The sequence below is a fragment of the Neovison vison genome, chromosome 1 (assembly GCF_020171115.1).
Source record: "Neovison vison isolate M4711 chromosome 1, ASM_NN_V1, whole genome shotgun sequence".
Lineage (NCBI taxonomy): Eukaryota > Metazoa > Chordata > Mammalia > Carnivora > Mustelidae > Neogale > Neogale vison.
Window position 1 is genome coordinate 241,259,856 of NC_058091.1, and position 18,055 is coordinate 241,277,910.

At 39.6% G+C, this 18,055-nt stretch overlaps 1 protein-coding gene across 4 annotated transcripts in view; it reads left to right on the plus strand.

Annotated features, from left to right (window-relative positions):
- The window catches only part of KLHL3 (kelch like family member 3), a 154,037-nt gene that overhangs the window by 52,059 nt on the left and 83,923 nt on the right, over positions 1 to 18,055 (plus strand). For 3 of the 4 annotated variants that reach the window (XM_044226963.1, XM_044226936.1, XM_044226946.1), the window contains exons 2-3: positions 2,886 to 3,005; positions 17,359 to 17,465. In XM_044226963.1, the coding sequence (XP_044082898.1) occupies positions 2,968 to 3,005; positions 17,359 to 17,465 (145 nt within the window). In that variant the 5' untranslated portion in view covers positions 2,886 to 2,967. The remainder of the gene's footprint in view (positions 1 to 2,885; positions 3,006 to 17,358; positions 17,466 to 18,055) is intronic. The other variant, XM_044226953.1, reaches the window with a different exon arrangement.

Below are 18,055 nucleotides of genomic sequence, written 5' to 3' on the forward strand. Positions count from 1 at the left end.
TCTGAGGGGTTTGAAGTGGTGGAGGGGTGGGAGGTTGGGGTACCAGGTGGTGGGTATTATAGAGGGCACAGCTTGCAAGGAGCACTGGGTGTGGTGAAAAAATAATGAATACTGTTTTTCTGAAAATAAATAAATTGGGAAAAAAAAAGTAAAAAAAAAAAAAAGAAACATGAAGAATGATGGCCTTTTTAAGTAAAAACATTGAAAACAAAACAAAACAAAAACAAAACAAAACAAAAAAGTAAGTATTCCATAAGTGGAATGTATGGGAAAGAATTAGAACTGTATTTCACATCGTGACATAAAAATCCAACATCAGATAAAATAACAGCCATTAATCAAAAGCAAAAATGTTAAACTTTTAGTAGAAAATAGGAAATATCTTTTTGGCCTTGACATAAGGAAAGACACTGCCTTTTTTTTTTTTTTTTTTTTTTTTTATTTAGATTTTAGGTAGAGAAGGGTAGTACAATATTGGTTTCAGGAGTAGAATTCAGTGGTTCATCCCTTACATACAACACCCAGTGCTCATCACAACAAGTGCCCTTCTTAATGCCCATCTCCCATCTAGCCCATTCTCCACCTACCTCCCTCTGTCAATCCTCAATTTGTTCTCTAAGAGTCTTCTATGACTTGATTTCCTCTCTCTTGTTTTTTTCTATTCCTCTTCCCCATATGTTCCCTTGTTTTGAAAGGCACTGACTGTAAAAGAAATAATGCTTGTAAAATTTCTCATATGAAATATTTTATCTTACCGAGTGCTCCTTCACCTTGATCATATCTTCTAATGTTTTTGAGATCAATTTTTTTTTTTTTTTGCCTCCTTAAGGATATGATTCTAATCATCTGCCTTTGTGCATGTCTTGCTATTTATCTTCCTGTGCTCAGGTAACTTCCTTGCCTCCAGAATTTGAATAGTCCCAAAGTTCAGATGACTGTAGCCTTACATTTGCATGCTGAACTAAGTGGGGGAAGGAAGCCAAAGGAGGAATCTGTCATGGTCAGACAAACTGTAGGTCTTGCATGCTGGTATTTGATTTTTGTTTTTTTGTTGTTGTTGTTAAAGATTTTTTTTTTTTTTTTTTTTTTGATCAGAGAGAGAGAGAGAGAGAGAAAGGGCATAAGCAGGGGGAGCAGCAGGCAGAGGGAGAAGCAGGCTGTCTGCTGAGGAGGGAGCCCAATACAGAACTTGATCTCAGGACCCTGGGATCATGACTTGTGCCAAAGGCAGACACTTAACTGACTGAGCCACCCAGGCGTCCCTGCTGGTTGTATTTGAATGTTTTAATAGTTACAAATTTCACTGTAAGATATGTAGAGATTACCAGGTCTCTGGAACATTCTCTTAACCACAGAAGCCCCTTTCTTGAGCCAGTTTGCAAGTCTAGGTGGTCGCCTAGAAGGAGGCACACCAGGCAAAGGCAAAGCAAAGTATCTTTAAACTAGAGTTCGAGTGAACTGTGAGTCCCTAAATCTACGAAGTGGAGAAGGTTCTGTTTTCCTCTCAGAACAGACACATCTCTAAGGTCCTGGACTTGATCTTGGAGCTGAAAAGTTTCATTTGTTTAGGGGGAAAGAAGTCCTTTTTTTGTGCTAATTTTTTTAAAAAAGTACTTTTTTTAGCTAATTTTTTACACCCCACCCCACCTCCCATAAAGCTGAGACTTATTGCTCAGGAATAGTTGGGCATCTAGTTGGCATCCCATAGGGATTTGAGTGTTTTGTCTTCAGTACAGAGGACTTTGAGGTTATGAATGACTCGTTAGTCCCCACCTGCTCACATCGCCCACACAGCTAAACCTTCTTTTCATAACAGTGACAGTCCCTTGTCATTCCATGGGATTATGGTTTTCCAGAAGCTTTCATGTTCCATACCACAGCCCGTGTATGGTCTTTTTCAAGCACAAATGTGTTCACCTGCTTCCTCTCCCACTTCTCTTTCCTTTTGATGGCTTCTCATTTATTCAGAAGCTGCTCAGAAATCCAAACTCTTTAGTTTTGCTAATATTACACTTATAGGACTGCTCCATCTTCTAACCTTTGCTTTTGAGATACTCCTGGTTTTACTGAACTCCCTTGACTCTCTTTCTTCAGGTCTCTGTGATCTCCTCTTTCCTCTGCCAGGATGCTCTCCATCCTCCTTTTTAACCATCTTATTTTTGCTCTTCCTTGAGATTTCTGCTCTCACTTAGCTTCTGGCAAGTTTCCCCTCATCCTGCTAGCCCTGGAGTAGTTACCTGTCCTCTGTGCTTCTCTACCTCTTGTCCAATCATCATACTTAAGATAGGATGTTTAGGTTATGTAAGACTGATGAATCACAGACCTGTATCGCTGAAACAAGTAATACAGTATATGTTAATTAATTGAATTTAAATTTAAAAAATCAATATAAAATGTTTAGGTATTTACTAGGCTTCTTCCTACACTGAGCTCTAAGCTTTGCAAGAGCAGTTGTCTATATCTTGTTTGTTGTTGGGTTTCCCTTAAATTTAAATACAGTGCCTGGCACATGGTAGTCTCCTTTAAATGTTGAATGAACAAATTTCCCTGTGAAGTGAGTGGTATAGCACTTACTTTCTTCACATATCCCCACTCCTTTAGTGCGTGGTGGGTGGAGGTTAAGGTCTTTCCATAAAGTCACACAAGTGCTGGTAGAAGCTGACTAAGGACTTGGCTTCCACCAGAGGAACCTACGTGGCATTGGAAGATCCTGCAGAAATGGCTGACCCAGGGCATTTCTTCCCCTGCTGAGTTGTGATGAAGAAAACAAGCTGACAAAGATGCTTCTGGTGGGTGGGCAGTTGCACTGAGTTGTGGCAGCTGGGTGAATGGGTTTACCAACATGTGATCCTTTCTTCACCCTCCCACTCCCTTCCTGTTCACAGCATCAAGCTGAGCTCCCAGCCCCCGGTTCAGGCCGGGGGTGATGAGAAGAACCAGAGGACGATCACTGTCAACTCTGCCCACATGGGGAAGGCGTTCAAGGTTATGAATGAACTGCGGAGGTACTTTTCCTCTTTTGCCTGTGCCATTTTGGAAAGAGCTTGTTGGGTGAGCGTCATCAGGGACTGAGAGCAGAAGTTAGGACACCACCACCTCGTGAATTCTCACTCTTCCCCACCTACTCTCAGTCACTTGGCTTCCGCTTTACGCTCCAGGCAAGACAGAATGGCTTTCAGAAAGTGCTGTCTTTTCTTTGTATTTATTTAACACCTTTCATTTTACTCCTTAATCACAGGGGGATTTTTTTTTTTTTTATGGTTGTAGCAGCTCTGCATAAACTTGGTTTCCAACCGAACCAGCTGCTTAGAGGCCAATAATAGAATGATTGCAATACTGATAGGTAGTTGCAGATGAAAGATTGCGGATGCTACACATTTTCTTTTGGCCTCCTTCTCTCATTCCTTGGTCTGAACTTAGCTTGTTACAACAGCTCTGTAAGTGGATGAATACCTAGCTTCTTCAATGCAGTTTAACTCTGCAGAGAAAGAAATGTAATACAAATGGACTCATCCTCCATGAGCTAATGGTGAGTGGTGTGCAGGCTATTTATAAGGCCAGTAAGTACATTTGGTGAGCTTGTTGCAAGGCAGATTCAGGACACTGAACAAGTTTTTCTGTACAAAGGCTGTATACCCCAATCTCCTCCTCACCAGAGAACCCAGAAGCTTCCTTTGCCCATGGTATTATTTACAGCATTCTTCACCCTATTGTGAGCTATAATTGTAAATCTCCTCTTTTCTCTCTTGTTTATGAGCCCCTTGAGGGCAGGGGCAACTTCTGAATCACTCTGATCTCTAGCACCTGATACTTCATGAGAGCCTCAAGGCATTTACTAAGGATGCCCAGAGGCACTGATGAGGTTCTGGGCTGGATATGAGTAAACACTGATGAGGTTCTGGGCTGGATATGAGTAAAAAATGTAAATAGTTCAATGAAAATAATCCTTTTATAGTACAAAATAGGTGTTATAAAGGGGAAATGCATTAGGTGCCTGTCAGATGACAGATGTGCAATAATTATTTGTTTCTGAAAGACTACTGTGAAAGCAAGTATGTCACACTGCAGCTTTGGAGAACACTTTCTTAAGGGGATGATGTTTGAGCTAAATCATGAAAGACAAGTGAGAGTTAAAGAAATGACAAGTGGTTGGATTAGGGGGAAGTCTTCCAGGCAGAGAAAATGGCATAAGTAAAAGGTCATAGAGCTAAAAATGTGTTTGTTGAGTAGGGGGTTGAACTACTTTTAAACAAAAATTCTATCTGGTTCTATATTTGTTTCCGCATTTCCCCTTTCTGCAGGGCCCAGTCTTTGGCATTAAAAATCAAGTTAAATTAAATTTGTCTTAATAAAAACTGCTCAGTTTTTATTAGGCCTCCTGCCAGATTTCCTGGAAGCTCTATCTGTAGTTGTCCGAAGCAGTGGACAGTGTCCATGCTTATGTTCATGCTTATGGGTACAGTTGTCTGGTCATTGAAGAATTTGTGTTGTGTTCAATAGATACTAGTGATATTCCTCATTTAGTTTCCTTCAGTATGGCTTGTGTCTTTTGCCTGATTTGAGACTCCAGGTCTCCACATAAACAACCTAAATTGACATTTCAAGGAACTAGAAAAAGAAGAACAACTTAAGTCCAAAGTTATCAAAAGGAAGGAACTATTGAAGAATAGAGCAGAGGTAAATGAAATGAGACTGGGAAGACAATAGAAACAAAATCAATGAAAGTAAGAATTGGTTTTTTGAAAAATTAAGTATAACTTTAGCTAGACTAACCAAGGAAAACAGGGAAGACTCAAAATGAAAGAGGAGACATTACAGTTGATACCATGGAAATACAAATGATCATAAGATGCCATTTGTATGTCAATTGTAATTGTATGTAATTATGTATCAACAGTTTGGATAATCTAGAGGAAATGGATAATATCCTTGACATGTACAGCCTGCCAAGACTGAATGATTAAGAAATAAGAAAATCTGAACAGACCAGTAATGATTAAGGAGATTGACTCAGTAATATAAATCTTCTAGTTAAAAAAAAAAAAAAAAGCCCATGATCAGATGGTTTCACTGGTGAATTCTATCAGAGAGTCAAAGAATAATTAATGCTAGTCCTTCCCAATTTTTCCAAAAACCTGAAGAGAAGGGAACACTCTCAAATTCATTTTAACAAGGCCAGCATTACCCTGATACCAAAACTCAAAAAAGGCACTACAAGATGAGAAAACTACAGCTTAGTATTCCTGATGGATGTTGATGTAAAAATTCTCAACAAAGTACTGGATTCAACAGGACATTAAAAGGGTCATATGCTGTGGTCGAGGAGGTTATATCTTCACGGTAAAAGGACGGTTCAACATATGCAAATCAATGTGATATACCATGTTAATAGAGTGAAAGCTAAAAATCATATGATCCTCTCAGTAGATGCAGAAATGTTTGACAAAATTCAGTACGCTTTTATGATGAAATCTCCAACAAATTGGATAGAGAAGGAACATACTTTAACATAATAAAGGCCATGTATGACAAAGCTGTAGTTGTCATCATACTCATAAAAGGTTGAAAACTTTCCTTTGGAGGTCAGGAACAAGGCAAGGTTGCTTACTCTCATCATTTCTATTGAATAAGGGCTGGAAGTCCTACACAGAGCAAGAAAAAGAAAGAAAAGTCATTCATATCAAAAGGAAGAATAAGATTGTCTCTGTTTGCAGATAACATGATCCTATTTATAAAGAACCCTAAAGATGCCACCAAAAAACCCTTAGAACTGATAAACAAATTTGATAAAGCTGTAGGATACAAAATCAACATATAAAAAATCACCTGCATTTCTATATATGAACAATGAACAATCTGAAAAAGAAAGAAAACTGTTCCACTTACAGTAGCATTAAAAACAGTAACATATTCAGGAATTTAACTGAGGAGGTGAGAGATCTGTACACTGAAAACTATTAGACATTGTTGAAAGATATTGAAGAAGACAAAAAGAAATGGATAATATTCCACTTTTATGGATTGGAAGAATTAATATTGTTAAAAAGTTCATAATACCCGAAGTCATCATATAGATGCAACCTCTATCAAAATTCAAATGCCATTTTTTTTCCAGAAATAGAAAAAAATTCTAAAACTGTATGGAACCAGAGATGACCCTGAATAGCCAAAGCAGTCTTGTGAAGGCAGAGCAAAGCTGGAGATACCACATTTTCTGATTTCAAACTTTATCATGGAGTGTAGCAATCAAAACAGTATGGTACAAACATCGATCCAGGAACATAATTGAGAGCCCAGAAATAAACCCGCACATATATGTCAATGAAGATTTGACAAGAAGCTAGAATACTTTGTGGAGAAAGGTAGTCTTTTCAATCAGTAGTGTTAAAAAAAACTAGATATGCACATGAAAAATAATAAACTTGGACCTGTATCTTACCCTGCTCACCGAAGTTAACTTGAGGTGGATTCAAGACTTAAATGTAAGACCTAAGACTGTACCACTCTTAGAAGAAAACAGGAAAATCCCATTTTGTACACGAAAGAATTAGAGAGATAACATTTGTTAAAAATCACAAAATCCACAGAAGTAGTGTTTTCCCAGTGATTTGGGCATCCCTGAGCTCAGTTTATTTGACAGATAGAATAACCATTATAATCTTGTTCTTCCCTTTTTCCTTTTTTTTTTTTTGGGCAAATGGAGCACAATCTGTATATGTTTTGCCAGGAAATCTCTAATACAGGTTTAGACATAGATTTCCCTTTTATTTTTCTTTTAATTTAAAAAATTCCCATTTTTCTGTTTTCTTTTTTTGGGAAAAGGAATGTATTTTAGAACATTTAGAAAATACGGATGAGGGGCGCCTGGGTGGCTCAGCAGGTTAAGGCCTCTGCCTTCGGCTCCGGTCATGATTCCAGGGTCCTGGGATCGAACCCCGCATCGGGCTCTTTGCTCGGTGGGGAGCCTGCTTCCTCCTCTCTCTCTGCCTGCCTCTGCCTACTTGTGGCCTCTGTCTGTCAAATAAATAAATAACTAAATCTTTAAAAAATTTATTAGAAAATATGGATGAGCAAACAAACAATCATCTACAATTTTAATACCCAGTGGTTACCATTGTTAACACTTGGAAGAGTATTTTTCCTTTAAAACCAGATGACCAGAATTTTTTCTCTTAACCCTATATTGAACAAGTTTTTTTCTTCCTTAAATTTCTTTTTACTTATTTTCAGTAAATTCTTTGCCACATGTGGGGCTCCAACTCACAACCTTGTGATCAAGAATCACATGTGCTACCAACTAAGCCAGCAAGGCGGCACCCCGATATTGAACAAGTTTTTTATGTCACTTACTATTCTACAGTGTTATTTTAAGTGGATGAATGATTTTCTATATTTTTGGTTAATTTTTGAAAAACAGTTCCTTGTTGGTAGATGTCTAGGTATTCCAGTCCCTCGTGTAAATAGCACCTATAGGAATTATGTCGGGAGCAATATAGCATAGTAGTCAAAAGCATAGACCCTGGAGGCAGGCAGCCTGGTTTCAGATCTTGGCTCCAGCAGTCCAGTTCTATGACCCTGTACAAGTTAATTAATGTCCCTGACCTCACTTTTGTCAACTATAAAATGAAACTAATAATAGTTCCAGGGTTGCTGGCTTGTTAAGAGGATTAGTCAAGTGCTTAGAACACTGATGGCACGTATATTACTGTTGTTAAATACTGGTGCATGTTCACAGTTATTTCTATGGAATTAATTCCTTAGAAGTAGAGGTGCTGCTGATTTCAACAACCTGTAGTCTCGTAATCGTAATACCAATTCCTTAGACATTGTCACGAAGCCCTGGTGTGTAGAGAACGTTCTGTAACTGTTAGCTATTATTCTGATGACGATGACGTACTAAGCGCTGGGCTCAGTTGCATGAAGGTGGTGGTAGATTAGAGAGTGAAAGTTTTGTTCTCCATGAAGCTTGCATTCTAGTGGTGTTTAAAGATTTTTATGAAGTTCTAAGGTACTTCATAGCTTTAAATTCTTTTATTTCTAAAGTATTAAAGATCTGGCTAGTTTTTAAAACTAGAGTGGAATGGGTGGGTGAGGGAGAGAAAGGGAGCCTGAAAAGATACTTCATTGATCTGGGTGAGCTTAATGTGACCTGGAGGGAGGCATACTTTGTTTGTGAAGGCCTGGTAAAGCATCTTGCTGTCCAGGGACTAAGCTAATGAAATGTTCCATGATATTCCAGGGACTGGGGGTTATTTCTTGCACTGTTTTCACATCTTCCTCCTGCAATTTTAAGCTATTTTAGTTCACGCACACATGTTCTATGCGATTTATGAATCACACAATTCACGAGTTTCCTATTCTTTTTACTGCCATGGTAGATAATGGGCTGTTGGCATGGTAACCACCTAGTCTTCCTCTTCCTTTTGCATTTTATCGTTTCGCTCTCGTTAGACCAATAGCTGCCTCTGGGCAACAGCGTCCTAATGGACTTTGGTTCCTGATTTGCCATCCAGCCAGCAACTGGGGATATGGTTCTTTTTGGAATAACACCCTGAAAAGGGGAGACAATCTCTTCTATCCCATTTTGACATTTTAACCATCACAAACAATTCTCTCCCCTCATCCTTTTTTTTTTTTTTTTAAAGATGGTCTGCCGCTGTACCTGTATTATTAGTAATGAATCATCTTAGCACATTGCTTTTTGTTTTTCTTTTTTTTGGTAATGGCTTTATTAATATGTAATTCATATGCCATATAATATGACCCATTTATAGTATCAATTTAATGGCTTTTGGTATATTTACAGAATTGTGCAATTCACAGTTGATTTTAGAATATTTTCATCATTCCCTCAAAAAAAATCCTATATATTTTAGCAGTAATCCCACTATTCTCTCTATTCCCCCACCATTAATCTACATTGTGTCTCTACGAGTTTGCTTATTTTAGAATGATGTAATATGTTTTTTGTGATCTTTCTTTTCTTCTTTTTCCCCATTCAACTTTTTTTTGATGGTTCTCAAAATTCTGTGACAGGTTCTTGGTCCGGCTGTTTCCATTAAAAAGTACTGATTTAAAAACTATTAACTTAATTTTTTTTATTATGTTCAGTTAGCCAGCATATGGTACATTCTAAGTTTTTGTTGTAGTGTTGAATGATTCATTAGTTGTGTATAACTTAAAACTGCCACACACACACACACACACACACACACACTCTATAAATGGGCCACAGAATATTCTCCTTTCCTTCTGAAGGTTTTATGATGCATTGTTATCACAAGTACTTAAAGGTCCAGTTGATACACCACAACAGTCTGAGACTGTTCTCCCACCACTGATTGAGACTGGCCTGGGGATAATATTTACTTAGCCTTCTGAGCTTTCTGGGAAAATGTGGTGACCTTGCCAGCTCTAGCTGCATTCTTGTCCACTGCCTTGATGACACCCACAACAACTTCCTGTCCATGCATGGATAATCATGTGCATGATTATCCCATGCACAAACAGCAGGATAGTCCAAAGGAGGATAGTCAAAGAAGGTCTCAACACACATAGGCTCACCAGGAACCATATCAATGATGGTAGCATCACCAGATTTCAAGTACTTTGGACCATCTTCCAGCTTTTTTCCAGAGCGACGGTCTATTTCTTCAGCTCAGCAAACTTGTGAGCAGTGTGAGCTTTGTGACAATCCCACACAGATATGTATCCAACACTTATTTAGGCTGGATGGTTCAGGATAATCACCTGAGCTGTGAGGCCAGCTGCTTCCACGGGTAGGTCATTTTTGCTGTCACCAGCCATATTGCCATGATGAATGTCTTTGAAAGATATGTTCTTGATGTTGAAACCCACATTGTCCCCAGGAAGAGCCTCACTCAGAGCCTCATGGTGCTTTTCAACAGACGTTACTTCATTTGTAACATCGACTGGAGCTAAGGTGACCACCATGCCAGATTTAAGAACACCAGTTTCCACTCAGTCCATAGGAATAGTACCAATACCACCAATTTTGTAGATGTCCTAGAGAGGCAGAAGCAAGGGCTTGTCAGTTGGATGTGCTGGTGGCAGAATGCAATCCAGAGCTTCAAGCAGTGTGGTTCTACTGGCATTCTCATCTTTCCTGGTGACTTTCCATCCTTTGAACCAAGGCAGGTTAGCTCTTGGCTCCAGCATATTGTCACCATGCCAACCAGAAATTGGCACAAATGCTACTACTGTGTTGGGGTTGTAGCCAGTTTTCTTACTGTAGGCGCTGGCTTCACTAACGATTTCTTCGTATCTCATCTGATGGTAGGGTGGCTCAATGGAATCCATTTTGTTAACACCAGCAATTAGTTCTTCTACACGTAGTGTGTAAGCCAGAAGAAGGGCATGCTCATGGGTCTGCCCATTCTTGGAGAAACCTTCTTCAGATTCACCACCAGCAGTAGCAACAATCAGGACAGCAGTCAGCCTGAAATACACCTCTAATCATGTTTTTCATGAAGTCTCGGTGGCTTGGGGCATCAGTGATGGTCATGTAATACTTGGTGGTCTCTAATTTCTGCAGGGAGATACCATTGGTGATACCATGTTCATGTTTAGCTTTCCATTTATCCAAGACCCAGGCATACTTGAAGGAGCCCATTCTTGTCTTGCAGCCTCCTTCTCAAGTGTTTTGATAGTTGTTTTGTCAGTTCCACCACATCTGTGCATCTGATGACCAGTAGTGGTAGGTCAGCTTGACTGGTATCCATTGACAATGATGTTGGTGGGAGTCTTTGCCTTTCCCATTTTGGTTTAGGTTTAGTGGTGGTTTTCATGACACCTGTGTTCTGGTGGCAAATCCACTGTGAAAAAGTTTTATGACCTACTTCTCAGGAGAATGTTTTCAAGGCTTATCCATGTTTTATCATGTTTCAATATTTCATTTCTTTTTATTGCTGCATAATGTTGCACTCTACGGGTATATCACATTTGAGGCCAGCCATCTGGCTGTTACGGATAATGCTGCTGTGAACATTCACATATACATTTTTGTGTGGATGCCTGTTTTCATTTCTCTTGGTTATATACCTTTTGGTGGCTGTGTCATATGACAACTACATGTTTAACTTTTGGAGGAGCTGCCAGACTATTTTCCCAAAGCACTGCACCAATTTACATTTCTGCCAGCAGTGTATGAAGGTTTCAGTTTTTTCATATCCTTGCCAACACTTGTTATTTTTTGTGTTTTTGATTATAGCCATCCTAGTGTCTGAGGTAGTATCTCATTGTGGTTTTGATATGTATTTTTCTATGATCGTTAATGGTGTTGAGCATCTTTTTGTATGTTCATTGGCCATTGCTATATTTTATGTGGAGAAATGCCTACTTAGATCCTTTGCCCATTTTTAAATTGGGTTATATGTCCATTTTCGAGTTAAAAGGGTTCAAGTCTTTAGACAGTCCAGATATAAGCATCTTATCAGATATATGATATGCAAAGTTTTTCTTTTATTCTTTGGGTTGCCTTTTCACTTTTTTGATACCCTGATGGTGTCTTTGGAAGCACCAAGTGCTTGGTGTCTGTTTTTTTCTTTTGTTGTTTGTAGTTTTGGTGTCCTGTGTAAAAAACCATTGTCTAATCAGAAGTCATGAAGCTCTACCCCTGTTTTCTTCTAAGGGTTTTATAGTTTTAGCTCTTATATTTAGGTCTTTGATCTATTCTGAGTTAGTATTTGTATATCATGTCAAGGAGGGGTCCTATTTTTGTGTGTATGATATCCAGTTTTCCCAGGACCATTTTTTGAAAAGACTGTTTTTTTCCCTTGAATTGAATAGTCTTGGCACCCTTGTCAAAAATCCATTGACGGGGGGCGCCTGGGTGGCTCAGGTAGTTAAGTGTTTGCCTTTGGCTCGGGTCATGATCTCAGGGTCCAGGGCTTGAGTCTGAGTTGGGGTCCCTCTCAGTGGGGAGTCTGACTTTCCCTTTCCCTCTGCCCCTTCTCCTCCCCTGTTTATGATCTTGCACGGTCTCGCTCACTCGCGCTCTCTCTCAAAAATAAATAATTTAAAAAAATCCATTGATGGTTTTGGGCAGCAATGGAAATCATCAACAAAATGAAAAGCCACCCTAGAGTGGGAGAAGATACTTGTACATGATAAACCTGATAAGAGGTTTGCATCCAAAAGACAAAGAGAACTTCTACAGCTTAACACAAGAAGAACAGGATGCCTGGGTCACTCACTCAGTTAAGTATCTGCCTTCAGCTCAGGTCCTGATGGTCCTGGGATCAAGTCCTGTGCTGGGTTCCTTGCTCAGTGGGGAGCTTGCCTCTCCCTCTACCTGCTCTGCCTGCTTTGCCTACCACTCCCTCTGCTTGTGCTCTCTCCCTAACAAATAAATAAAATATTAGAATTAAAAAAATACCAACACCAGAAGAACAAATGATCTGATTAAAAGGGGGCAGAAGATCTGAATAAATATTTTCCAAGGAAGACATACATAAGGCCAACAGACACATGAAAAGGTGCTCAACATCACTGATCTTCAGGAAGCTCAAATCAAAGCCACAATGAGATACAACCTTCTGGCATTCAGAATGGCTAGTACCAAAAAGAGAAGAAATATCAAATGTTGGTGAGGATATAGAGAAAAGGAACCCTCATGCACCAATGGTGAGAATAGAAATTAGTGCAGCTACTGTGGAAAGCAGTGTGGAATTTTCTCAAAACATTAAAAATAGAAATACCATATAATCCAGGAATTCCACTACTGGGTATTTACCTATAGAAAATGAAAACACTTAATTTGAAAAGATACATGCACCCCTGTGTTTATTCCAGCATTATTTATAATAGCCAAGATACAGAAACAACTTAAGTGTCGATTGATAGATGAATGGATGAAGAAGACTTGTGTGTGTGTGTGTGTGTGTGTGCGCGTGCATGCGTGTGTGCATCCCATTATGTATATGTATATAGACTAGAACATTACTCAGCCATAAAAAAAGAGATGCCATTTGTGACAACATGGATGAAACTAGAAGGTATTACGCCAAGGGAAATGAGTCAGACAGAGAAAGTCACATACCATATGATTTTACTTATATGTGGAATCTAAAAGAAACAAGAATTAAAAAAAAAAAGAACAACCAAACAGACACAGGCTTGTAAATACAGGGAATAAACTGGTGGTTACCAGAGAAGAGAGGAGTGGGGAATGGACAAAATAGGTGAAGGGAATTAAGAGGTACAGACTTCCATTTCTGAAGTACAGAAGTCATGGAGATGGAAGGTACAGCATAGGGAATAAGGTCAGTAATATAATAACGTGGTATGGTGATAGATGGTAGCTACAGTTACCATGGCGAGCATTGTGTAATGTGTAGAATTGTTTTTTTTTTTTAATTTTTAAAATTTATTTATTTTTTTATTCTTTTTAGTTTTTATTTATTTAAAAAATTTTTTTATAATGTGTAGAATTGTTGAATCACTATGTTGTATTCCTGAGACTAATACGACATTGTATATCTGTTACACATCAATAATAAACATTTAAAAAATAAATGATAAAATATTTTAAAAATGAATTGATTGTAATATGAGGGTTTATTTCTGGATTCTCAATTCTATTGATCTTTATTTTTATCCTTCTATTATTACACACTATCTTTAGCTTTGTAGTAAGTTTTGAAATTGGGAAACATGAGTCTTTCACCTCTGTTCTTTTCCAAGATTGTTTGGCCATTCCAGATCTCTTGCATTTCCACATAAGTTTTAGGGTCAACTTGTCAATTTCTGCAAAGAAGCCAGCTGGGTGTTTGATAGAAATTGTGTTGAATCTGTAGAACAATTTGGGGGAGTATTGCCATCTTAACAATTTTAAGTGTTTCAATCCATGAACACTGGAGGTCTGAGTCTTCTTTAATTTCTTTCACTCTTTCTTTTTAAAAAATGTTTTGGTGGGCAGCAAAGTGAAGTTTATTGAGTGATAGTACAAAGCTCCCAGAGAGGGAGGGGACCTGAGAGGGTTGCCTCTTCTTTAATTTCTTTCAACTGTGTTCAGTAATTTTAGACAATAGGTTTTGCCCTCCTTAAGTTTATTCTTAAGTATTTATTCTATTTGATGCTGTTATAAGTGGAATTTTTCTTTATATCATTTCTTGTTCATTGCATGTGTATAGAAGTATAGTTGATTTTGAATATTGATATTATATTTTGCAACCTTCTTAAACTCATTTGTATTAATTTTTTTGGTAGATTCCCTATATGATTTTCTATATATGAAATCATGTCATCTATGAGTAGAGATAAGTTTTATTTCTTCCTTTTAAATTTATATGTTTTTCATTTTCATGTCCTATTTCGTTTTGTTGCGTCATTGCCCTGGCTTGCCACCCTAATCTTCTCTTACTTATCGGCAGTATTTGGTATAGTTGATTATTCCTTGCTTTTTTGTAGCCGTCTCTTCACTTGACTTAATGGACACCATAACTTTTTGGTTTCCCTCCTGTCTCAGTGGTTACTTTCTCATTTTTTTAGCTGGTTCTTTCTCTTCCTTCTGAACTCTTAACCATCTCTCACCTTTGAAATTAAGACTCATGTATCCATTTCCCTATTTGATAAACCCCACTTAGATGTCTAATATGCAGCTCTAATTTAATCTTAAATGAAATGTTTTGTGGGAAAAAAAGAGAAAGAAATGTTAATGTTTACTGAATGTTTACTATTAGCACTATTCATTATCTTGTTTACAGCACATATGAATTCTGATACCCAGCGGACATGAACCCTGGTCACTTGGATTCCAGGGCCTGAGCTTCCTACAGCTATCCCAAAGTGTATAGCCCTACTTTTTGTTTCTTGAGATTGTCCTTTGGAGTAGGGTGTGACAGCTCAGAAAAAAAAAAAAAAAAGTCCTATAGAGTCTCCAGTCCACGGAATTAGACATGCTTCTGCACCATGCATTGCTTTGGAGCTGTGGCTTTTCTTTTTCGTACAGAGTGGTTACACTTCAGTGTGTAGACGGGCTTTACCATTCGTAAGCAAAGTCTACATTGAGTTTTTGGTGAGTTCGTCTTGGTCACTTTTCTAGGTTGCAGTTTTTCTAGCCTTCAGATACACTTCCAGTCACACAGAACCGTTCTCATTCATCTGCTTAACTGGAGTCTCCATCTTTATTCCTCATTCCTTCTTGTCTCTTTCCCATGTGTTCATGAGCTATCAGCTCCTCTGGCTTTTGCAAGACATGCCACTCTGACATTTCCCTTTTCAGCACCTGGCTCAGCTTTTGCTCAGCATTTCTGACCCATCTGTTTTACTTTTCCTAATTAAAATACTGATTACAAGAACAACAACAACAAGTTGTGTTTTTTTTTGGGGGGGGGTTAGTCATTTTTTTTTTAATTGAACTATAGTTGACAAGTTACTTGTACTTTTAAATAGTGATGAGAGAACTCCATTGTCTCCCCAGAATCTTTAATGAAAGTTAAGTACAAATGTTGGGAATATATTTTTATAATAAAATTTAGGCCAGATTAAAAACTAGCCTATTCACAGGTGGCATTTGCAATTTATTTGGTACCCATGGCGGATATCCCTTTAAGAAAGATGAGAATACCGTGGTGAGATTGTTTGTCTAAGTTCTCATAGCTGGTTAGGGGCAGAGCCAGTTCTCTTCCCAGTTGAGCTGGTTTATTCTGATAAAGTTCGTATGTAGGGTCTGCCGTCCACTGTGGGGTGAAGTCTCATCCCCAGGTTTTGCCTCTTGCTTCCCAGAGAGCTCACCTTTCCCAGAAACCCTCTCTTGGGGACTTTATTTATTCACCTTTCCCTATGGGGCATAATTATCTTTCTCTTTCAAAGTATCAGCCCGTCATGAGTCACTGTGGTAGTATATCCAGAGTCAGAACTAGATGCAGAACTCAGCCTTCTGTGGCTTTGGGCCACCTCTCTGAACTTCATAGATCATCTGGCATTTACAGCCTTTTCAAGCCTTATGATTCTATGATAAGCAATCTTGGGCTAACGTCTGAATAGTTGGCAAACGCTTAATATGCAACACAGAGATGACAAATAGGTAGCTTCTTTTCCATCATTTGGTCCTGGCAGGCTCATTATAGTCATTTCATCGCTGTCACATGGAACCCGGCCATGACTCAGACTTCTGAGTCCAGTAGCACCCTAGGTAACCATTGCCACTAGATCGCAGCTGACATGTGTTTGTCCTGTCTTTCCTCCCACATTTAGTGCCTCACTCTGAAGGAAGGATTAGTGGTAACCTGGTTACCATAGATGTTAGGAACATGGGCTCTGGGGTTTAGCTACCTGCATTTGAATCTCGTTTCCACTACTCCCTTTTTGTATGACCTTGAGAAAAGTACTTCTCTGGGCCACAGTTTCCTTTTTTGAAATATGGAACATAATAATAACGCTACCTCATGGGGTTTTAGAGAGGCATAAATGAAATATTAGGTATAAGAAAGTGCTTAGAATAGTGCCTAGCACATAGAACTTAATGTTAACTCTTGGAAGGCTGATGGAAGAAAAATTCTTGGGTCGAAACGGTCTTGTGGCACCCTTTCAATCCTTCAAAGTTGTCTGATATCCATTCTGTCTATGAGTGTGGATTGATCCCTTTTTAAAGTTTATTCATTTATTCATTTATTTACCAAAAATTTAGGGCTTTCTGTATGCTGGGCTTGCACCCAGGTGTCTAGGATCTAACAGTAAACAAGTCCCTTTCAGAGCACGCAGTGTAGTGGGGATGACAAGTAAAAAGATAGTTACGGTAGCCTTAATAATTGCAGAGATTGGAGTTTTAGGAGTAACTCCAGGGTATTTAAGCTGTTCAGGAGTAACCTTCTTGGCGATAATGTTAAATCTGGGTAGGAAGATGAATACTTGAGGCCTCCAGACCTGGCTGGCCTCTTACGAGTATTTCATAGGAATTGGATCCCTTGGGGGATTGATAATGTTCTCACTGGTGGCACACCTCAGCGGCATGCTCATGCTCCTTGGCATTCAGCCAGTCACCCAACTCATAGCCCCAGACTTTCCCTGTTGCTCTCTGAGCTGCTGTCCCAGGGTCTCAGAGCAGATAGAGTTGAGAAGCAGAGATGTGCAGACAAAGGAAGGAGACTTGGAGTGGCAGCTCCTGGATAGCTGGATCTCTCTGTATGCCTTAGGAAAGCATGAACGCCAGGCTCATCAGGGACTTGGAAAGTCAATGAGCTTATCCCTCTGCCTAACTCAGTATGGCAAATGTCCCTGACAGCCTTGTATGGTGGCAGTGTGGAATCTGGGTGGAAGGAAAAAAAATGCCCTTGTGTGGCTGGGGTTGGGTGCTGGTGCTGTGACCCATGCTGTCCCCTCGCTGGTGTCTTACAGTAAACAGCTGTTGTGTGACGTGATGATTGTGGCAGAAGATGTCGAGATAGAAGCCCACCGTGTGGTCCTGGCAGCCTGCAGCCCCTACTTCTGTGCGATGTTCACAGGTACGGTGAGGGGCAAACAATGACCCACAGTTAATGGGCCCACAGCCCCGCTGAGGGAACCTTTTTGGGGGGGTGGCATGAGGGGAGGGAGGAAGGAGGATGCCATGACATGAACTGGGAGGAGCTTCTGTGTGTCAGAGACTATGTTTTGCACCACGGAGGACTTGATGCAACCAGCCTGGTGTGCAACCCCTTGCCCGCTCTGAGGAAAGAAGAGGTGGAATCGGAGCTTATTAGTTCTCAGACTTCAGCGTGCATCAGAATCGTGCAGGGGAGCTTTTAGACATGTAGGATCTTGGGCTCATCCCCACGCTTCTGATCTTTCATTTTGCAGATGGGAAACACTAGGCTGAGAAAGGGGAAGGAACTTGCCCCAGATCACCCCGGATATGGGTGGAACTTGGCTTCTTGATATCTTGCCCCATGCTGGACTAGTTTGTCCTTCCCTAGCCATTCCTCCCAGGCAAGGTCTGCCAACCTCCTTGAGCCTTTACAGGAGTGTAGAAGACATTTGGAAGAAGTGATGGTGGGGCTTGGAGGGGAGAATAAGACAGGAATTTTCACCATCTGGCGTTCAGTTTCGGACCTTT